At 38.3% G+C, this 23,229-nt stretch overlaps 2 protein-coding genes across 3 annotated transcripts; one reads left to right on the plus strand and one right to left on the minus strand.

Moving 5' to 3' along the window:
* Positions 1 to 410: 410 nt before the first annotated feature.
* mks1 (MKS transition zone complex subunit 1) lies at positions 411 to 9,799 on the minus strand. Of its 2 annotated transcripts, none has more exons than XM_044371692.1 (18): positions 9,447 to 9,799; positions 8,620 to 8,741; positions 7,964 to 8,016; positions 7,568 to 7,735; positions 6,729 to 6,826; positions 6,343 to 6,471; positions 5,809 to 5,913; positions 5,421 to 5,529; positions 5,259 to 5,315; positions 4,863 to 4,905; positions 4,708 to 4,770; positions 4,459 to 4,529; positions 4,310 to 4,379; positions 4,095 to 4,202; positions 3,305 to 3,438; positions 2,501 to 2,583; positions 1,533 to 1,630; positions 411 to 1,154 (listed from the first exon to the last, which is right to left on the minus strand). In XM_044371692.1, exons 1-18 carry the CDS (start codon positions 9,521 to 9,523, stop codon positions 1,051 to 1,053), a joined length of 1,692 nt encoding a protein of 563 aa, XP_044227627.1. In that variant the 5' UTR covers positions 9,524 to 9,799; the 3' UTR covers positions 411 to 1,050. The 2 variants fall into 2 exon arrangements, with proteins under 2 accessions (XP_044227627.1, XP_044227626.1); XM_044371691.1 differs by having other exon boundaries at positions 6,729 to 6,829; positions 9,447 to 9,798.
* A 2,489-nt stretch (positions 9,800 to 12,288) lies between these two features.
* On the plus strand, positions 12,289 to 22,860 carry zw10 (zw10 kinetochore protein). Its single transcript, XM_044371083.1, has 16 exons — positions 12,289 to 12,497; positions 13,493 to 13,627; positions 13,784 to 13,885; positions 14,141 to 14,218; positions 15,132 to 15,291; positions 15,731 to 15,907; positions 16,158 to 16,355; positions 16,587 to 16,723; positions 16,855 to 17,037; positions 17,442 to 17,665; positions 17,938 to 18,009; positions 18,113 to 18,282; positions 19,266 to 19,396; positions 19,513 to 19,644; positions 20,466 to 20,668; positions 21,389 to 22,860. Exons 1-16 carry the CDS (start codon positions 12,393 to 12,395, stop codon positions 21,507 to 21,509), a joined length of 2,328 nt encoding a protein of 775 aa, XP_044227018.1. The 5' UTR covers positions 12,289 to 12,392; the 3' UTR covers positions 21,510 to 22,860.
* The last annotated feature ends 369 nt before the right edge of the window (positions 22,861 to 23,229 follow it).

Here is a 23,229-nt window from a genome sequence, read left to right on the forward strand (position 1 = left end):
TTGACCATCTTAATGTCATGACCATTGACTGTATAGTCATGAACGTTACATTAAGCTAACAATAAAAATCCCCCAAGTATGGTTCTCAAAATTTAGCTAAGTACAAATACATAAGTATTAGTAGCAACATGTATTTAAAGTATCAAAAGTAAAAATACTAATTGTACATAATTGCCCTGGTCAGAGTGTAATAATAATATATCCTGAGTGCTGTACAGTGATGGGGAACATCACATACTCTGTGTAAAATAGCGCCTGTGGCCACATACACACTATCCCAAAACTATGGCTCTGTGCTGGCAGTGCACAAAAAATGTTCCTTTTCATGCATGAAAAGCAGTTGCATGATGACAATTTTCATGTATTTCATTAATACAAACAGCATGCGACATGCAACTAACAAAATCAAATACTTCTTGCTGTCACATTTATTGAGAACAGGGTGAAACATTTTGACCTACAACAGGCATTGATCACTGCCAGTGCTATCCATGCCACACATCAATATTTCCTGTACACAAAACTTAAATGACACTTAACTACCATATACAAAGCATATTGTGCAAGTACAATAATGAATGAAACTTGAATTACAGTTGCTATGGGCAAAATAGTGTGTTCATATAAAAAAGTTTACATTACAACAAACATGATTCTAATGTTTAAATTCCAAATCTAAAACAAGTATTTTATTAGTTTTTCTCAGTTTTCTCAAGCTTCACTGTTTTTCACTCTGAAAAAGAGACCATTTACTCAAATCTGATGCAGACGGTACAAAGAATGCAATGCTTGGTGATACCATACTTAGTAGGCTTACCAGCTTTACTTATCATTCATCATCTCGTAAATTCATATTTTACCTGAAATATTACCCTTTCCAGCATGTTAGCCGTCTTTACAAAGAATAAATCAGATACTGACTTCTACTCACAGGCCTGTTATCAGCAAAACACAGTACAACATTTTAAACTTGCTGGTTAAATCACTTCTATTCTAATCAAAGTGGTATCCATCTGGTAGTTTTTATGTATTTTACACTGTTTTTCACTCTTATGCAGAGGATTCGATTTGGAGTTGGGAGGTGGTGTTGATGATGTCTCTGGGAAGACTTTCTCGGGCCTCTTGCATTTTTCTTCTGGCCCTCTGGAAGGCCTCTGATAGAGAGAAAAAATACAAATAAACAACACATGATGAAAATAGTAAATACAGACTTAAAAAAAAAGAAAGAAAACAAATGATATTAACAGATTAACAAGACAAACCTGTTTTGCATATTAATGTCTGTCTTGTCATTTCACACATAACAGGTCTAAAACAAAAGTGCTACTATTCACCACATATTTTTCTTCAAATATTTTGGCTCCACTTTATGCCAAGACCCACTGGCAGCATCGAGAAATGAAAATAAAATGTTTTTGCCAGCCTGACTTGAAGTGCTGGAACAAAGTTGTGTTTTAATAAGCTGATCTTCCACTAAGCCTTGTTAGCTCACATTTAATACTGAATGACTACACCTGAGTGAATCTCTTTACCCAGGATGCTGCAGACAGCTCCTTGCTGACTAAATCCTCCAAGTTGATCAAAAACTTTCTGCCTCCTCTTCTTCAACATGGCGGCATCAACAAAGGCCCTGAAACAGACACAACATGAATAAATTAACGCAGCACACATTCAGCTACTGTACAGGGAACTAAAACACTCATTAAAATGATAAATTGTGATGATAAATGAAATATTTCAATAAAAAATTGTAGACAAATATTGAGGTTTATAATAATCTGTGTCAGTTTAAGGGTCCTTGATGTGAAAAAGTTTGAGAACCACTGGTTTACAGTACTGGTATAAGAATTCTATTAGACTTTTTATATTAAATGAATTACCAGCTACATCAACACCTATCCAATTGATGCAGACTATGGACTGACAGTGTCCATACATTTTACTAGAGCCTATTTTGAACATGTTTGTGAGGACATTTCCTCATTAAATACAACAAGACACAGGGAATATGCATGCACAAGTGAGTTTAGCCACTTTTTAGCATCTCTTCAAAAGTTAAAATTATTCTAGGCTTAAATAATTAAACTTGAATCATTCTACACCACCACCTTGCATTCCACATTAAAAGGACACGGCTTCATCTCAGCACTGCCGTGTCCAGCCAGAATGCAATGAATGACATTGTTCCATTGTTATACATTTGAGTGTGTTTCATCTGAACCTCTGATTAACTGAAAGACCTGAATTTGACTCCTGATAACAAAAAAAGTGAAAAGTGATAACAGTATACAGTGGTAAGTTCAGTTGTACGTCCACTGAATCAGATTTAGCTGCTTCCCTTATAATTCACTGTGGTGCTGGAGACCGGCGTGACATCACAGATTTATTACTGTAGTGGTGAAACTAATATATTTGTCAGGCTATATGACACACACAGTAAATGTTTGACATGTGGATCTAAAGCATAACAATCACAGAAATTATATCCACTATTACTTGCCTGGCTTGCTGGATGCAGTGCAGGTTAAAGGTGACGCTTCCTGTGGTTTCAGTGCAAAAACCAAAGCGACTCAGCCTCTCTCCCTGATACAAAAAGAGTAACATTATTAACTAAGCATTAAATATCTATATAAACAATGCAGGTTCCACAATATTCATAAAATTAGCTTTGCAGATGTTGTATCAGGAGGAAAATGTATTCAACACTTTTGCTTGGCCTCAATCATACACACACAATGCATTTAGTGACAAACACTGAATGTAACAAGAACCTTTAAAAAAGATTTTATGATGAGACTGTATTCTTTTACAAAGAAATCATAAACAGTGCAATTTAAGTAATTTAGTAGTGATCCTACTTTGGGTTTTCATTTAGCATTAAAGTTAAGCAATGTTGCAAATAGAAAAAAGTGTAATTAATCAGCATCAGGAGCATCATTTATAAGGGTGATGTTGTGTAGAATATGGACACAGAACTTCCACGTTATTAAACTTTGGACACGATTAATAAATCATGCTCAGAATCACATGAAAATACAAACAAGTGCAAATATTCTGCACTTTCAGTTTAACTACTTTTTGTGTTTTCTACCCTTTTTCTATCCACCCTCTATAAATTGAAGCATATTCTGAAATGTCTTGCACTGGAGGTCCCTGATCACTCAAAATAAGCAGAAACAGTGCAACTATTCAATGTATGTGAACATAAAATCCAGATTTAAAAAAAAAAAAAAATCACTGTATCTTTCAGTGAAAATCAACAAAAACAGAAAATAATGATCTTAAATTAGAGGTTTAAGCCGACCTTGAAGGTCCCTGGTATTCTGACGTAGCTATGGTCTTCAAGCTCTGGAGAACCTCCGATAAAGAAGCGTCTCAGAGCAGAAACTGTCCCCGTCTGAACGGGTCTCCATGTATGACACGTCATTGTGTGTTTACCTGACACACACACACACACACACACACACACACACACACACACACACACACACACACACACACACACACACACACACACACAAAATGTAGGCAGTTAAGACCGACGACTTGATGAAATGTCCATAAATTTAAAACATGTAAATGCTTCATTTTGTGGGTAAATTAGTGATTAGTTCAGCATTTCTAATCCTCAAAGATTACACTTTCCTCAATGAGACAAGTCTGTTCTGAAATTAAATAACCAAAATTTACATTTAAAATGTAAAGTATGTTGAGCTGAAACTATGTGTTGATTAACCAATTAGTCGATTGACAGAAAATTAACTGAAAATAAATTGAACATTTTTCAGTGGTTTTGCTGGTTCCAGCATCGCTGTTTTTCTTTGTCAAACTATCTTACTACTTTCTTTGTAAACTTAATATCTTTGGGTTTTGGTCATAGAAAACAAAAATTGAAACTTTGGGCTCTGAGAAATTATAATGGGACTTTTTTCTTTTTTTTTTTTTTTTACAATTTTCTGACATTTCCGAGAAAAAATGATTAATCGTTTACAATCGTTGACAAAATATTCAGCAGATTAATTGATAATGAAAACAACAGTACGTCACAGCCCTGATTTAGTTGTTATAGTTTGTTGGGAGTGTACATGGCGTACCAGTCATGGCAGGAAAGAGCAGATATCCATAGCCTTCAGTTCGATATCGCTGCCAGGTGTCCAGAGAAAGAACCTTGAAGTAGAGCACAGGCCACTGGGGAATTGATTCTGAAATAAGGAGAAAACTCATGTATCCCTCTAATCTCATTATAATAAACAAAATCACTAGCATTAAACATATGCATGAAACACAATACTCCACAGCTGATACTAACCCTCACTTTCTTTTTCACTCATGTAGAAAGCTTCAAAGCTGAAGGGGTAACTGAAGAAAGCCACGTTGTCCTGTTGGCAGAATGTTGAAAGTTTAACATATTTCAGTAGCCATGCTCTGAAACTGCTAACTAGCTTCTTGTATACACACCTTCCCCAATGTTTTGGTCCGACAGGTCTGGGTAACCCCTGAGAGTGACTGAAACGGCAGGCTGGACCAGTCTTAAATATACAAGAATAACACAAGTTAAAATGATAAACTGAATTTAGCTGGAATTAATCATAAGGTTTCTATTAGCTTTTAAGATTTGAGACCTTGTCGACACTGTTAGTGTCAGACAACGAAGAACACACAAAACCTCAGTATCACAATGTAAATTGTGCCTTAAACGTGACTTACTGTTGGGCAGTTCCATGAAGAAGTGGATGTATAAGTTATCATATTCAAAGCCTTGGGCTGAGACTGGGTAGAGAGAATAAGATGGAGAATTAAATGCCAAATACAGGCAAATTAGAAATATATACAGTAATGATGACCACAGCTTTCCTACTCACCTATCTCTCCATTCATCAGGTAACGCAGAATACCTGCAGGAGGCTAGAGGACAGACATAAGTGCTAAATGCATAAGTGCATTAGTGAGGACAATTATAGAGCACTATCAAAAGTGTTTGGTAGCTAATTAGCTAATGTAACATTATGTTTTTAGTTGTAATATTTGTCATTTCAGTTCAAGATCTGTTGGTTCCAGCTTCTCAAATGTGAGGATTTGATGCGTTTTTGTTATTGAGTATAAGTAAACTTAATATTTTCTTCAGTTTCGGATTGTTCTGGTCAGACAAAACAAGTACAATTTGAAAATGTAACCTTGGGCTCTGGGAAATTATAATGGGCATTTTCCCCAATTCTCAGAAATATACACAACCAATGATAATTAGTCAAATGACTTACCATTTCAAAGTCCTGTCCAACGAGGCTATTGAGGTACTCCTTGTGTCTGACGTACAGCTAGAAACAGAGAAAAGTGTTCATACCATAAGCCTTCTCTTTCATATCATCAGTAATCTGACTATGAACGTTAAACATTTCCTGGAGGGAAAAAGATGAACTCACATCTTTGTACATGTTCTGTTCTCTTTCCTTTTCCTCTGATTTCATGGCTGTGGATACATTCTCAACAGTAAGACGCCAAACTTCTCTCTTCTCCCCGTCTGTTACAATCCTGCACAACAACACACACAACAGACTGGTTTTATTTTCAGAAAACTCCTTAATAAAGCAAAATTAAGTATTTCCATTAATATGTTTTCTTTGTTCACAATCCATCTGATATTTGCAAGACATTTCATTCTGGACAAAAGTGATGGACTATTAGCCGCTAGTGTGGCTACAAATACAAAGTGCGGCTTTGATTTATACATTTTCTTGTAGGTCATAACTTGTTTTAGAGCATGTTGATATAACAGGATATAAGTGGATACTGGAGTGATCTTGAACTTGCCTGTAGGGCTCTTTGCCATTGTTGAAGTCAGGTTTTACAATGACCACTCCACTGCCATCTGTTTTTATAGTCAACAGTAAATATTCATTCTCTTGCTGGCCCAACCTGAGAAAGCAAATACATGGAGAGAAAACCACACAACCACAGTTAAATTTTAATCCATGCTGTCAATGAAAGCTGCTAATAGCAAAACAGTCGCTGACTTGGTAAATTTCTCAGCTGCAAGACTTACATCCTAAATATCAGAGCAGGTTGTTGCATACTTTATATCCTCTACCGCATTTTTTTACCTGGTATTGACATGAGATCTGTAACTGAATATATTTGTTTATCTTTTATCTTTGGAGAAACGCAGGAAAAATGTATGTTAGTGAAGGTGTAAGTAAGTTAACAAGGATCCATCCATCCATGGGAACTGATGGATGACACTAATGGATGAGCACCATGCTGCAAGCCACATTTCACATGTGGGGCAATAAAGACAAAACTGAACTTAACTGAATGGAAATTAGCTCTTTGTGTTAACGGTCTTACCTTCCAGTGGGCCCCAGGTCTCCCATGATATGCATGGTCTGCATGGCATTGTTCACCACATGACTGCTCTTCACAAACTCCTCTGTGGGCTCAAAGTTGACGATCTTTGATTTTGGGATACTACTATCTCTGCAAAATATGCCAGACATGACTGGTTAAAACATTCTCACATTAAAAGTCCTGTCTGACTGAAGATTAACAAGACTGAAGATTATTAACAAGCTCCAAAGTTTCTTAATGAAATTCGATCCTAACTGCATTGCACTTACACAACTTAACACATGTACTGTATGTTACACAGGCAGAAAGTTAGTCACAAGGAGAGACTGTAAACATTACAGTGGTTATCACACACATTTTAGTAAGTGAGTTGGTATTTCACCTACATGGTGCGTCTGTCCTGTCGTCTGTGTCTCACACTGGCCATCCTTTCAGCCAGGAAGGTGGGGCTGGATTTGGTTGTGGTCAATAAATCAGTGCAATGCTGCTTTCAGGATCAAAAACAACAAACTATTTACAAACACAGTTATGGACATGAATTGCAGAATTAGGGGCTTCACATTCATTTTCACAAAGAAAGGCTACGTTGGAATGAGACCAATACAACAGGAGAAAAGCAGCTTTCTCTTGCACAGGAAGTGTGGAGAGAAATCTGGTTCATGTGTGACACCAAGCTAAAAATATCACAGCTGTCACAAATATAAAAACACTGACCAAAATAACAACACACAAGAGAATAAAATCATCTTAGTTTGTTGTGATGCCTTCAGGAAATGTCTCAGATCTTTTGTTGGTTTTGGTCTTTTCACCTGACTTGTTGACAATAAGAAAAATACTAAATAGCACCAGCCTCATCCATTTAACACTTGCCTTACTTCCACATGTGGTCTATATACAACACCTAAAACAGGGTACAATTATGTAAAATGAATGATGGATTGGAATTTGATGATGCCAAAAATGACCAATTAATAAAGGTGCAGCAAGCAATTTTGACTCTTTTTCTCCTTTTAGACTTTAGTAAGATACAATGTTCCATTTTGACTAAAAAAAAATTACTACACTTTACATAAACACTTTACTAAACACACGAGAAAATACCACAATCAGAAGAAGTTTTGCATGTCTACCTCTGCCTTTAATTTCTTTCGCATGCCAAATCACAGTGCTGTATTGTGAATTATTGGATGATGTTCTCGGCATTATACGATGAAGCACAACCTACCAGTTGGTGGAATGGAAGACAGTTGGTGTAGCGGTCATGATCAGTGTATGTGAAAATCCTGCGGTTTCGTCGGCCCTTAGCCCTGCCCAGGGCCGTGACTTCTGTGTGGTACTGCCGGTCCAGAGGGCTCTGACATACCGCCTCGTTCTGGAACAGCTCCATCTCATACTGGAACCACAGACAGAGATATATGGTGGGGAGGAGGTGGAGGGGGTTGGGTTCATAAGCAAGGCACACAGAGATAAAGTTAGGTTTTTGCAAGGAAAAGTAAAGTAATAAAAGCAAAATCGTGCTTTAACTCTTGATCTTTAAGTTCTTTTTGATGTAAAGCACTGATAGATATTTATTATTATTATTTGGTGTGGGATGAGGATACTAAACAGTCAAAAGTTCTACCTGGCTGAAAAGTTTCTCCTGCCAGCCAACCACTAGTTCCTCGTCATTATCACCTGGTGACAGAATAAAAGAAATTATTATTTAGTTATTAAAATATGCTTAGAAGGAAACACTGATTCTAAACCATGTGTGCATGTTTAAAGACAAGTTATACATAATGCCTATTTCATCCCTTTATTCAATCTTGGTGGAAAACACCAGGACAAACAAAGACAACATGATATCACTCCATGTCAGGTAAAAGGACAAACATTTCAAGGTGTATGTCTTTTTCAATTGAAGGGCTTCTTCTTGACAACCACAGCCTGTATCGGATATTTAACAGTCACGCTGGGAGAAATCCATCACATTTCTCCACCAACAGCAGCCTCAATAGTCCATAACTCACACAGCCAAGCCATATTGTGTTTGGATAACTTATTTTAAACTGAAAAATGCATACTGTTAATCGGCGGCAATGGCTTTATTAAAGATCAAATGAAGGAGGCATGTTGATGGAAGTGGTGCAACACATGAGTATAGTACAAGATCAGAAAAGAACTTGTGAAATATGGACAAGTGAAATTAAGTAATTGTAAGACTATGCCACAGTAGATTTTTCCTCTGAAAAACAACATCACCATCAGTCCATCTCCCTGCTGTCGAAATAAAATCACCTGTGTGGCTTTGTGAGCTGAGGGTCTCCAGTTCAATGGCTCCTCTGTCTTGCTGGGACAGAACTTGCTGCTGGAGGTGCTGAGAGAGGGCTGCTGTGGAGGTCACCCTCTCTATACGCACCCTAAAGTGGGAAACAAAGGGTTACCATGTTGAGATAAAGTGTCCTGAGGCTGGTAAATCTCACCACAAGGTGTGTAGGAGCAAATTTATTACATTAGGATAATAGGGCAGCTCTCTTTTAACCCAGCCTCCTGAAAATGATGCTACTGCCAATCTGAGTAATGTTAACGACACTGAAGTTAGCTTCCGATTCAGAGCCGAGGGAAAAGTTAAGGGGAACGTCAAGGGAAACATAAATAATGATATTTAGCACCTGATTCTCTGTTTTTCACCACTTACACTTATGAAAAAGTGTTATACATCATAGCAAAAGTCTTAACGCTATTTAAACCCACTTTGATTTGTGAAACCTTTATTTTGTTCATGAAAACAGAAAAAGGGTGAATTCACTACTTAGACTAATCAAATATGGAGCAGATTAACAAGGAGGATTTGGAGATTTTACAAGTGTACGTAGGCTATAGTGGTTTTTTGATCTAGACCTGGTCTAATGTGGTCTAGATGGAAAAAAAACAGGAAAGTCGCCCTATTTTCAGTTTTCAGAGGCAAAATCAAGGTTTCACAAATCTGAAAGCGGGTTTAAACAGCGTTAAGGCTTTTATGTTTCCTTTAATCCTGAATCTGAGGCTAACTTCTGCGTCGTGTGATGGTAACCGATATGAACCTTATAACTAAGCTAATGTTAACATTAATATTAGCTACTTACTTTATTCTCAGGTTTTTGACAGCATCCCGGGACCGGTACACAGCTTCTCCGGTATCTGTATTCCACCTTTCTGCCATGAATATTTAGCTAGTAACGTTACACATGAGAGAAATGCTAATAGTTTGTTGTTAGCTACAATAAGCAACCAGCTTGTTTTTTTTTCGCACTCGTAGCAACGTGTAATGTGTTAGCTAAACGCTCGTATCGATTGCAAATGCAAAAGTAAGAATGTCATCGAAGAAACAGACGATAATGTAAGTTAAAGCTATGAGAAGCTAGCGCACGGCAAATGGACAGTTGTCGTTGCCATAGAGATAAAGCCAGTCTTCTTCTTCTGGTGAAATTTCCGGTAGACGTTTTCTTCTTTGTTTACATATTTCAGCGCCGCGGTTCGCAAACCAGCTTACAGCATCTTTACCGCCATCTGCTGAACTGGACTGTGGAGCTGTCAGAGGGAGGAGATGTCATTTTAAGGATTTTAAACAAGATAATTGACTCTTTTTTTGGTGGAAAAAACATATTAGACACAAATTATTGTTCAAAGTAGAGTATTTTATATCTTACAACATGTTATGAGGGGATCTTTTATTAAATGCCCTCCCAAGAAGACTTATGCAAGACTAATACAATGTTTTGTTTTGCTGTCTGTTTATAAGTCTCCTCTGCTCCTCTATTCCTCCTCCATGTTCAACAAATGAGTGATTACAGTGTCATACTCCAGCTGTGTATTTACCTGGGCTATTGCTAGTTTGATGGAGCTGTATACGTCCAATCCTTAGACAAGACGGTTTTCTCCCTCAGGTTCCTGCCCTGCCCAAAATACCGTTGTTGGTTTATAAAGCACTGAATGGTTTAGGGCCAAAATATATTTTTAATCTTCTGCTACGTTATGAACCATTCAGACCTCTCAGGTTGTCTGGGACAGGTCTGCTTTCTGTCACCAGAGTCAAAACTTAACATGGAGAAGCAGCGTTCAGTTTTTATGCTCCACACATCTGGAATAAATTCACAGAAAAGTTGACGTCTGCTCCAACTCTCAGTTCTTTTAAATCAAGACTGAAGACTTTTATGTTTGCCACTGCCTTTTATTAAATGAAATTTGAGGCTTTTGATTCATATCTTGCACTTTAACTTCATTTTTATTCTCTTGTTTTATCTGCCTCATTCTATTTTCGCTCATTCTTATTTTCCATGTATGTCTTTTAAATTCAATTTAAATGTGCCTTTTTTATAATGCCCTGTGTTTCTTTTTGTCTTATTGTATTTTATGTTTTACATAAAGCACTTTCAATTGCCTTGCTGTTGAAATGTGTTATACAAATAAACCTGTATTCTTCCAGCACCTACATGCTTTTGTATTTTATACAGCCTTCCTGTTTCATTATCATGCAGCAGCCCATTCTCACCACACTTTTTGCATGATCTTTTATGAGAGTCTTAATCTCAGTTTTACTTAACGGAAGTTGAATGTTGACTGTGATTTTAGTTTGGCTACTATTCACATCTTCATTGCCCTCAATCTTGCAAGCGCAAGAATCCAAAGGAAGCAAACACTTAAACCCTTATGAAGTCTGAACAACTTGTGAAAGATGTAAAACAGAATATGTTTACGTCCTGGGCTTGATACTAGAGATTGATGACAATAATCTATCCAAGGAAATTAACACATCGTTGTTCTCCTGCACCCACTCAAAAGAAAGAATGAAAGGTATAATCAGTAACTAGAAGCCTGTCTCTTTCAGCTGCCGGGCTCGCTTGCTTTCTAAATGTAAACAATAACATATATTTTATGTTAACTAATAAAATAAAAATAAAAACTAATAAAAAATAACAATCTATATCAGTGTTTTACAAAAAGGATAATTTTATAACCTTATGATATGATAATAACACTTCACTAAAATATGCTCTGCGTGAGAAGCTCACTCCCTCTTACTCATCAAATATGATAATACAGCTGATTTAAGGTGCACTAAGTTATCGTGAATGTCCAGCGGCAACCACGCAAACTTGAAGTGAAATGGTCATTTCAATGGTTATTGAAATGAAATCGTGAGAAGTTTAGAGGGAAAAATCACTATTTGGTGGAGCTGTTAACAACTCATAGACATGTGAAATGTGACCCCGACTACACACTGCTTTATGTAAGACATCAAAAGCCAAAAAGGTTGGAAACCACTGGTTTCATCTTTAACAATGTGTTGTATTTTAAAAGCTTGTTATATTATCCATTATGTCAAATCTTCATCTGAAAAGTAACTAAAGCTGTCAAATAAATGTAGTGGAGTAGAAAGTACAATATTTCCCTCTGAAATGTAGTGGAGTGGAAGTATAAAGTAGCATCAAATGGAAATACACAGTCAGAATAAAAATCTGAAAAATCTTTATTGGCCAAGTATGTTTACGCATACAAGGAATCTTCAGAAATATACAAAAGGAATGACTATAAACAGGTGAAATCCCTGTAAACAGGATACAAATAGGTGCAAAGAACTGGTAAAAAAGACATGTTACTTTATATACAGTACATATAGCAGGTGCGTTATGTACAATATATGCAGCCTGTTGAAATATATGGTTTTGCCTTTTAAACGAAATAAATATGTATAATTTGTAGGTGCAGTGAGTATTGTAGTGTTGCAAGTAAAGTACAGGTACCTCAAAATTGTACTTAAGTACACTACTTAGAGTAAATGTGCTAAGTTACTTTCCATCACTGGACACTTTTCAGAAGTGGTGCACTAGATACAAGTGACTCCCACAACACTTGATGGCGGTGATGGCGTGACGTGGGCGCCATTTGTCAATAATTAAAAAAACGAAGAAGAAGGCCGACATCTCGCAGCCAATCAGAGCGCCCGGCGGGTCCCGAGCTGAGCCGTTGTTGTTGTTGCTGCTGAGCTGTCACAGTTTTGTTAAAACATTTAAAAACGTAACACTCACAGCATGGCATCGTTTGTGACCGAAGTGCTCGCCAGCTCTGGCAAACTGGAGAAAGAAGACCTGTCCAGTAAAATCAGCAAAATGTCGCGGAAGGTGGAGGATACGAAGGTAATCCGCTGGCTAACATAGCATTAGCTAGTAACTTACTAGAAGTTTAGCGCTAACATCCAAACTTTCTGATCATCTGACTGCTGATATATTGATTTTACGGTGCTCCTTAAAATAACAGTGAAATAAGAATTAGCCACATTATTATAAAATACTTATCGGACTTTCCACTTAGTCTAAAGCGAGTTTTGTGCCTTTTCTTTAGCAAGGCTGTTAGCTACGGTGCTGACAGCTACGTGTCACACTAACATCAAACATAAGGGACTGTTTGTACAACCGAATAAAGTAAAACAAACACCCACAGTCAAATAAATTAAAAATATAAGCGAGCAAGCAAGAAGTAAATTGCTAAAACATTGATTGTTTGAGTATTTTGCTGACTTGAGCTTTGTGCACCCATTAATACTTGCACTCCTTCACTTCTTTGCACTTTGAGTTTCACTATGAGTGAAAAATTCGGCATAAATTTTAATGTATTATTATTATATTATGTATACAACCACCTACTATGTGTATATAAAATGTGTATCAGCACTCCTTGTTCTCTTCCACTTCTTTGAACTTATGTGCATATTTCTAAAGATTGCTGTTATTATATTATGTGTAAATACATTGAGAGCCACTAAATCTGAGTCAAATTCCTTGTATATGTAAACATACTTGGCCAATAAAGATGATTCTGATGTAGTGTATGAACATAAACAGCAGAAACAGCAAGTGGCTTTTGAATTGACAATTGTCTGTTGAAACCATTAATTTAGTACAATAATTGAGTGTAATAAAAAATTGCATTGTTAAGTACACTCAATTCTGACATCCAGTATCCACCTGACTATTCTGTTCATTTTTTATGTTTGAGCTAGTCTGTTTATTTATTGTATATAATGCTCGTGTAGTGCTGTGATTTCAACAGTCATGCTCTGGGCTTAAAAGCAAAAGGTTCATGTCATTACAGTTTATCTAACAACTTTGTTTTCTTCATGTATCTTTCATAGGAAGAAGTATGTGACATGCTAAACAAGAGGTATAGTGACTTCCTACCTAGTCTTCAAGCGTCTCAGGAGCTAATGATGCAGGTGGATGATGTCTCCAAAGAAATGGATGTCCTTAAAAATTGCATTGAGACTGAGGTATGTATGAGGTTTGTGTGGAACTGCAAATTAAATCGATACTTAAGCCAGGTCCCAAGAAAAAATCAGAACAGGCTGGATTCAATTCTATTTGAGGAAGATTTGGAGTTGTGCCATAGTTTTTAACGGTTTGGTGTTTTATGTTTGTGGACACAGGTGCAGCGGGATATCCACGTGGCTGTGACGGAGTACGCAAAGCTGAAACAGCAGCTAGAGAAAAATACTATCATCATAACAATGCTTGGACACCTAAAAGAGGTACGCAACACATGTCAAGTTACTGATTCAAATATAATTTAATATTTAGTAGCATGTAAATAATGTCAAAGAGTTTCCACACTGCTCCAACACCCAAATTATGAAATGTCATATATAGAATAAAAGAACTGTATTGGCCTGACAATAAGACAACTGCCTCCTTTCCAATGTTTGTTTATGGAAGAAAGACTTTTAGCGTTCAGCATCCACAATTAATACTGAATGTGGGATTGTCATTTCTTCTATGTGACTCAGTTTCACAATGCCATGGAGGAGTCCAACAAAGCCTTACTGGAGAAGAAGTATGTTGATGCAGCCAACCAGCTGGAGAGGGTAAGAGCTGCTTACATCATGTCTGTTCACACAGTTTGACCTCTACTCTGAACAAACAATGAATCACTGTCCGTCATTGTTGTGTGTGTGCTGTGTGTAGCTTAAATCCAAACAGAGGAGAGGATTTTTTTTTTTTACTCAGCAGTTTTTTGTGATATAATTAATCATGAGGGATAAAGAAAATGACTCAAATGTCAGGAGAATTGATGTAACAGGAAAAGATGTCACATCAACGTGCTTCAGGTATGATCTGGCTTCAGTAAACAGAGCAAAACAAAGCTAAATGTAAATACTGTCAGAAAATAAGACACTGTAATAAGATTAGTGCAGCTCATTTGGAATTATGTGTGTGTCACTTGTAATGACCAGTCAAGTGACACAAGCAACACTATTTCATACAAAATAGTGTTAAATATGCTTAATGGACTGTTTTGGTTTGCAGCCACTGTGGTAACAAGCATTCAGTGCACTTTAATAACCGGTTTATAGGCTGCTTTCTCCAGTACCCTGATTTCTTAAATGTCACCTGTGTTTTGGAATCACTACACAATTACTGTGTTTATGTGCGTTAAACCAAAGAAAAAAGACTTGAAGCATAAAAATACGTGTTGAGGTTACAGTTACGCACGTATAGCTGGAGTGAAATGCGACCTGTTATGCAGCCCATGTAGACAACTGTATCGATTGAAATAGAAGCAGATCTGTTCACTCAGACGCACGTGAGACAGATGACGAACTTGAAAAACACGGCTGAAATGCATCCTGTGTAGACGAGCCTTTATACAGTTAAAGACATCTAAAATACCTTTAGGTGTAGGGGTGACGTTTTATTACTGAAATGCAGCATCTATATGCATGTCTACGAATACAGTGCATGTAAATTTACTGATTGATGGGTAATAATTATTTCCAGGCCAGGGCCAGTGTGGATTCACTGAAGGGCTGGAAGGTTTCCCAGCTGCCACTGCTCAGTGCTCTCAGCTCTGAGTTGATTGTGCAGAGAGAAAACTTAATTTACCATCTGGGAGACGAATGGAAGCGCCTCGTCATCTGGAGATTACCGTCCTCAAAGGGTGAGACTTCCTCAGAAAACTGGTTGAAAGTTTTTTTCAATATATGTCGGATGTGATACCAATACAAGCGTATGAAAGATGGTTCAGTCTGCACCATACTTTGCTCAGTACGGACTGTTTTCTCCAAATATAATGTCATCTAACAAAATAAGCCAAATACAAGAGTGTGAAGTGGTACAAGAAGAGATGCACTATACACCTTCTGCACTGTTGAACTTGTCAGAGTATCTCTCTTTTATTATTAGTCATACAGAGGATTGTGCAATCTGTAAATCAATACTCACTATCTCCACAGACTTCATTAATTCCAGCCATAGCCTAAAAATAGAACATTATCATTGATCTGTCCCAACCAGCTTGTACTGAATAGATGTATTTTCATGATCTGGTCTCTTACTCTTACTTACTCTTTACTTTTTTTATCTGAACGTGTTAGCAGTGACTCCTGGATGTGCGCTACCAGAGCCTGCAGGTCCGAAGTCCTTCTTAAATGTGGAGCTTAACCTGAGTCATGCTTGCAGTAAGGACGACGAACTGAAACCTCCTGCTCTGCTGCGCTGCGTCCTGCAAGCTCTGGCCATCCAGGGAGACCTTCAGCACAGGATCAAACTGTTCTGTAAGAGCAAGCAGCACCGCAGTGCTCACTATTAAATGTGCACCTTCCTGATCTTTATAATCTTTATTATCTTCACTTTATTTCAGTTAATGTGATGTTGCTTTCCGGTGGACAAACTATGTCATGGAAACACTGTTTCTAAGCACATTGTTGGCATTTCTGCACTGCTGAGTTGATTTATCCGTCTAACCCTAAAGCACAAAGTATCCAAGGTCTGAACTGCTCAATACTGGTTGTTGTTTGCGCTCAGGTCAGGTGCTGTTGAAGAACATGTTGAAGCCGTTGGTGATGTACCCGTCGCTGTCGGTGAGCGTGACAGAGCAGCAGGGTGAGGGAACCGTCCTGGCCTTACAGTGTTTGGAGGAGAGCCACGAGGAGCGATCCTCTCCTTCACAGGTCTACAGCAAACTGCTCCTGGTGCTCAAGACACTGCACTCACACCTGCTAGGTACAGTATCATGCTTTCAAGATGCTCAGTATCACTGTATTTTACAATTTGATCAGGAATTTAAGAGTTTTCATTCATCCAGTAGAAACCAAAAAGTCAGCAGATGAGATTTGAACAATATGAGATATGAAATGTTTATTACTTAGTTATTAACATGTTTGTTCCATGTTTACCTTAAACTTTGTTCCACATTGAACTTCAGAAAGGAAAGTCACGTGTCTTAATTTTCAGATGTGTCCATCGGTGATAAAAAGCTCTCGGCTATCTTGGGGGAGCTGATCTGGGAGGAAATGTCGCAGTGCATCATCCACGAGTGTCTGCTCTACTCCATCCCCACCAACAGCAGCCAGCTGGAGAAATACAACACTGTACGGACCTGACGGCAGTTTGTATAATGAGACATACATACAGTAGATGTACAGAGTTATCCCAGCAGTTTTTTTTTTTAGCACTAATGTCTTTACTGATTATGTTTTTTTTTTTTTTGTACATGTTCAAGGTGATCAAGGAAACGGAGGAGTTTGAGAAGTCTCTGAAGGAGATGGAGTACCTGCAGGGCGATTCTACAGACCTGCTTAAATATGCCAGAGATGTCAACTGTCATTTTGCCAGCAAGAAGTGCAAAGACGTCATCGTGGCAGCCCGCAAACTCATGACCTCCAAGATGCACAACACTGTCAAAGTACGTGAGAGCAAGAGCAGAGTGTCCGGATGAATAAACTGGAGACAGGCGATTGATTTACTCGCCATAAACTAAAGTGGAAGCTGTCAGAAGCTCCTCTCAGTTAAATCAGGTTTCCTAAACACTTCCAGTGTTAAAAGATAAACTATAAACAGACTTGAAGAAGCTGTCTGCCTTCGCAACATTAAAGCTTCAAACAACCCATGATGCAACACTCTATTAATGTATTATGATACAGAGACTGGTAAATTAGTACCTCTCTAATTGTCTCACAGAGAATGGGCACCTTTGAGTTATACTGCAGTCTGGCTTTACATGATGTATCTCCCAAAGCCTCCAGATGATGGATTTTGTTTATCTTTTAGTTTAATCGCCAAAATTGTTTTTCAATCTTCCTCTTCTAGATCACACCAGACTCCAAGCTGCGTCTTCCCAAGCTGCCTGCTCCAGGTTCAGAGGTGAAGGTGAAGCAGGAGACCAGAAAGGAGGAGATGACAATGGAGAACGCGAAGCAGCTGTCTGCGTGGAGTCTGTGTCTGCCAGCCTGTCGCATCAGTGAGTCAGTGCAGCAGCTGATGGAGCTCGCGCTCAACACGCTGTGTGAGGCCGTTGGAAGCTCTACACAATGGTGCGTTATAGTGCTCAGAGACCTCACTGTCCTCTGAATAGAGCACAATGTAATAGTCCTACTGTGTTTTTCTAAATGGGGAAGACTCCACTGAGAGTCATATCATACGCTGTAAAGTCTCAGCATGATTTATGATTATTTTATACACTTTATTCTTTATTTTATACACTTTATTCTTTTTTAGCTCACAGCACTGTTGACTAGTTGTGTTTTTTATTGGACCACTTTGTCATAACATTATAAGTAAAAAGGTTTTCTGTTGTCTTTTTCAGTGCGTTACAGCTCTTCTTCACTGTGAGAAACATTTTCCAGCTCTTCTATGATGTTGTACCAACATACCACAAGTAAGGAGGTTTCCATTAAACAACATATAACAGACCAAACCAGCACATTTAACCAGTAGGTGTAAGTGGTTGCCTCCTCTTCCTCTGCTACTGCTATCCACAGGGAGAACCTGCTCAAGTTTCCTCACCTGGCTGCCATCCAGCACAACAACTGCATGTACCTGGCCCACCACCTTCTCACCCTGGGCCACCATTTCAGAGCCCACCTGCCGCAGCCCCTCGGCGAGGGCATCGCAACGTTTGTTGACATGGTGCCCGGATTCAGGAAACTGGGTAAGAAAACTGTGTTATAACTGCTGGCCACGTTGTCATGAAATTCATCACAGAAATTACTTCTTGACCTTTCGTGTAGCGCTACCATTTAAGTTTTTTTTTTGCCCTTGACCCCTCATTATAAATTCCCATTGACATTAAAGTTCCACACTTTCACCACCATCAGGCCAAAAGTTCCACTTCTTCACACAAAATGATCAATATCAGGCAGATTACCATGAAATTTGCTGAGCACATTTATGCTTCTACCTTTTCCTTTAGTGCCACCTTCAGGCCAAATACTGTGTTTTACACTTTCATAAGACTAAGAATCATATTTACAGAATAAGATATGGGCAGGGGAAACAAGAAGAGATATGTCAGGTATTTTTTTTATTTTCAGTGTGATTTTCATCAGTCTGTCACTTTTCTGGCCTCTTATCCAAACAGAATGTGGAGATTTTACTTAGAAAGTAAAAAAGTCTGTTGCTGTACAACAAAATCTCATAGTTAAATCTTTTGGAACAACTCATCAGTCTGTAGAAAATTACACAAAACAGATAAACTAACAAAAGTTCAGTTACCATTAAGTCCCGGTCCCCGTGTTGGAAGATTGAAATACTGAAGGTTTACATGCTGTGTGGACAGAAGAGCACAGAGGCTGCTTTTACCTCCACAATCACATTTTTAAACAATCATTGATTTATTTCTGACGGCTGCTGTGAGCGTCTACTGCTGATACCGCAGCTCTTACACTGACTGGTCGGTTTGAAGAAAATAAAATAAATCGTGAGTCGGTTCCAGTACTGACCTTCATGGATGCAGGTACAGGTTTGCAAAACTGGACCTGCACAGACCTCTGTTTAGAATAGTAAAATGGTCATATGTTATTCATGTTGTGGGGTGTGAAGAACTTTCAAGCCTCCTGGAGCTTCAGCTGATGAATCAGACAGATGATATGACTTTATTTGCAGTTAAATTAAAGGAGTGATTGTGTTTGTCAGGTGCCCAGTGCTTCTTAGCACAGCTGAACGTCCAGAGAGGTGAACTGTTGGAGAGACTTTCCACCGCTCACAACTTCTGTAACCTGGATGATGAAGACAACTACATAGCAGCCAGCAAGGCAGTGAGACAGGTGAGAGGAAATAACATGTAAATGAGTTACAATAATGAATTTATCTGATCAGAAAAATGTTTTATTCATGCGCTGCTTCTCATACATACGGTTTTCATGTGTTTGCTTCGCTGCAGGTCATCCATCAGTTGAAGCAGCTGGGCACAGTGTGGCAGGATGTCCTACCAGTCAGCATCTATTGTAAAGCCATGGGCAACCTCCTCAACACGGCCATCGCAGAAATCATCGCCAAAATCATGATGCTGGAGGTTTGTCTTTTTTTTTTAAATTACAGGCCTTTACATAAACTTTGGCTGCTACAGATGCAGAGGTATTACTACTGTAAAAAGGACATTACAGCAAATAAAACACAGAGTATCCTTAAGAATGATTTATTTATTTATTTGTGTAATCTGAGTCCTCTGAAGCTAAGTGAAGACACATACCATCAATTAAAATAAATAAAAGATGGAATTCAAATAATGTCAGAGTCAGTGGCCGGCTAATAAAAAAGCTAATAAATACCATGTGAAAAACACAGAGGAAGGGACCTGTTCTCTAATAACTGATAAATTCAGCATGATTTATATTTCCACAGCCGTCTGTGTGGGTTCTGATGACCAGTTTTGTGTTAGTTGTGGTCTCAGGTTGATAAAATGCTCAGACTCAGCCAAACAAACCTCTTGCCTCTCCTCACTCTTTTACCAGCAATGTTCACAACATCGAGGAAAGCAGGCTTCTTGTTTTTAGACAGTGCTGAACCTTTTACTGATGTACGTAAGTAATGTTAATCGCAGCAGATTGTATCAACTGTAGCAAACTAAAGTTACCTGCCAAAATTAACTTGAGCCAGTGTCTGTACCCGGCCAAAGATCATTTATGAGATGAAAAAGCACCACCTATGATCTTGGGTCGGCTGTTTGCGCCTATTTTAAACTACAAAAACAACAAGTGGCAGGTCTTCAGTTGTCACAATATCCCAGTTAAACTTTCAGTCATATCATATAATCTCTCTAAGATATGGAGATGATGTACTGTCTAGTCATAGTATACATTATTTAGATTTTATCTCTCACTTAACTGTCTCCAGGATATTTCCTCTGAGGACGGTGAGCACCTCCACACACTGTGCCAAAACGTCATTGAAGAAGGCCCGCTGGTCTTCATCCCTCTGGCTGAAGAGAACAAGAACAAGAAATATCAGGAGGAAGTTCCCCTCTATGTGAAGAAGTGGAGTACCTTCAAGGAGCTGGTCATCGTGCTGCGGGCGAACCTCCAGGAGATTGTTGACAGGTGAGAAGGAAACAATAAAATATCAATAAATAATTAAGTAAATAAAATATAGAAGGGGTATTTGCAGGTTTTAAAGTCTGGAAAAAGAGATTCATTTTATGTTAAAAGTGTAAATTAATGATTTCATAAAGGATTGAAGTTATAAAATGCTTCAGATATAGTTTTTATGTAAAGCAGCTGTAGTGTGTTGTCTTTATCTCATCTGATTACTTTAAGTTTACCTACAGCAGAATAGATTCAGAATAGATTCAGGATTTTGATTAGCTAGCTAAGTAATTGCTCTGTAATTAGCCGTATTCACTGCCTCCTTTATAACAGGAAAACAATAGTTTACTCTATGATGAGCAGTAGATTTTAGCAGATTACACACATTAATCATCATCATTTTGCATCATCATTCGTAGGTGTAGTGACGCATTTTTTGGTTTAATCGATTATCAAAATAGTCGGTGATTAATTTTCTTTCCATTGACTAATCAATTAATGGACTAATCTTTGCAGCTCTATCATACAGTAAACAGGAAATAATTAAAAATAAACTCCTCCAGCGCCACAGAAAACAGACTGTGTAGTTCTCCTCATGACAAGTAAACTGACCCTTTAATATAGAAAATTATCAGAGTGCTCCTTTATAATTAGAGGAAGGGACACCATGATACTTTTTTTTTTCTCATGGATGTGTGTGTGATTGGCTGATTTGTTGGTGATTCCTCTCCACAGGTGGGCTGACGGTAAAGGTCCGCTGGCGTTGGAGTTCTCCAGCTCGGAGGTGAAGAGTCTGATCCGAGCCCTGTTTCAGAACACAGAGAGGAGAGCTGTAGCGCTGACCAAAATCAAATAGATACTCCAAGTAAATGACCACCAAGAAGATACTACAGCACTTTTTCCTCTGAGGAAAATATCATTTTTTTGTCTGTATTCATTTCCTTTTTCGGTTATATCCATTAAAAAAAAAAAATACATTTATGAGTTGAAAGGTTCGTCAGCAGATACAGCCCTGTCTGATGGCTGTGGGTGTAAGCTGGTTGTAATCAGTCTGTAGGATATGTTCTGTCTCAGCACGCAGACTGCAATTAGTCCTACAGAGATTACATGAAGGCTTCTGTACATCAGCGTCCAGCAGCCTCAGTCATATAAGCATTAGAAGGTTACTGCTGCAAAGCCCGCTGAGGTTACGTAACCAGCGACTCGCCATCTGTTGACATGTGATGTCGTATGGAGGGTTAAAGGGAAACTTTTCAGCTTCGACTCTATTTTTCCATCATTTTGTGTCTAGTGATTAAGGGAGACAACAATTTATGAAATTTGTCCAGTATTGAGTGAGAGCGCTTCAGCCGGCAGCCGTGAAACAGACTGCTGTGTAATCCTTTGAGGCAATGGAGCCCCGTCAGTGTACATCCACTAAAAGTGCTTGTTTTCGCCGCTGACAGGCTCAGATTGTTGTTGTAATTGTCTGACAACATTATGGAAAGGAGCATACAGAGGAATAAAACTTTTTTCTTTACCTTGTTTGTTATTTCTAACCAAGTCTTACGATAGTTGAGTTGTTGCAGGAAGACAACGTCGGATATGTGAGTGAGATTTGGAGAGAGGAGTGCTGGGAAGAGTTTGTTAGTTAGTGTTATCTAAAAGAAGTCATGGCTGAATATTAAGCTGATTATTTAGCTGTCTTCCTGCAACAACTCAACTTTCACACAACAACAAAAAGACTGGATCAAGTGAAAGGTAAAGACCTGTATGCTCCTTTCCATAATGTTGTCAGACACCTATAGTAACAATCTGAGCCTGTCGGTTTTAGTGGATGTACACCGATAGAATCACATTGCAGCTGCTGGCTGAAGCGCTCTCATTCGATACTGGACCAGTTTCAAATATCGTTGTTCCCATTAGTCACTTAGACACACAATGATGGGAAAATAGGGTCCAGGTTGAAAAATACCAAGTTTCCCTCTAATGTCTTTTGGAAATGTTATCAAACTTCATCTGTAGCTTGTTTCAAAGGTCTCAGTTTTATGTGCCGACGTCATTCCTGGAATGAGAGTTTGTCTGGAGATGTTTGTTTGCTTTAATCACGATGCCTCTAAATGAACTTTGCCTCTCTGGTTCAGAAGTTTCTTGTGAGAGCCATTAAACTTAACTCCTCTGTATTATATTTATTGTAAAATAAATAAACCAAAAGACTTTTCAAAACATTTCCAAACTGTTTTTGATGAATGAGTGTGGTGATTATTTAATTGTAATTGCTGAGAGAAAAGCCTCCAGTGTTCACTGTTAAAACGTCCAAACTAACTCAGCTTTTAGCAGCTGAACACCTCTTGCTTCATGTCGGCGTCCATGTTGACCAGCAACAGTGAACAACAGCTGCAGGTGTGACTTGAAACTGCTTGCTGAAGTTTTGTGTCCGTTCTTAGTAAGTTTAGCTGACGGCTAAATCTCCTGTCTCCACCACGAAGACAAGGTCTGAAACTCGAAGCACTAGCTGGATTTCTATGAAATTAGTTTTGAGCAAACATGGTTCCCATCTAATGAATCTAAGTGTTGTAAAGTGTTTTAAGGCACTA

The sequence above is a fragment of the Thunnus albacares genome, chromosome 13 (assembly GCF_914725855.1).
Source record: "Thunnus albacares chromosome 13, fThuAlb1.1, whole genome shotgun sequence".
NCBI classification, from domain to species: Eukaryota; Metazoa; Chordata; class Actinopteri; order Scombriformes; family Scombridae; genus Thunnus; species Thunnus albacares.

Bases quoted from the DNA above. Each gene is read 5' to 3' on its own strand.
- mks1 (XM_044371691.1), bottom strand. From the start codon at position 9,523: ATGGCAGAAAGGTGGAATACAGATACCGGAGAAGCTGTGTACCGGTCC. The intron at 4,203-4,309 runs GTTAGTATCAGC...TCCTTATTTCAG, and splicing joins GAGTGAAAAAGAAAGTGAGG to AATCAATTCCCCAGTGGCCT. The intron at 3,439-4,094 runs GTACGCCATGTA...TGTGTGTGTCAG, and splicing joins GCTCTTTCCTGCCATGACTG to GTAAACACACAATGACGTGT.
- zw10 (XM_044371083.1), top strand. From the start codon at position 12,393: ATGGCATCGTTTGTGACCGAAGTGCTCGCCAGCTCTGGCAAACTGGAG. The intron at 17,038-17,441 runs GTACGTGAGAGC...TTCCTCTTCTAG, and splicing joins AGATGCACAACACTGTCAAA to ATCACACCAGACTCCAAGCT. The intron at 17,666-17,937 runs GTGCGTTATAGT...TGTCTTTTTCAG, and splicing joins GTTGGAAGCTCTACACAATG to TGCGTTACAGCTCTTCTTCA.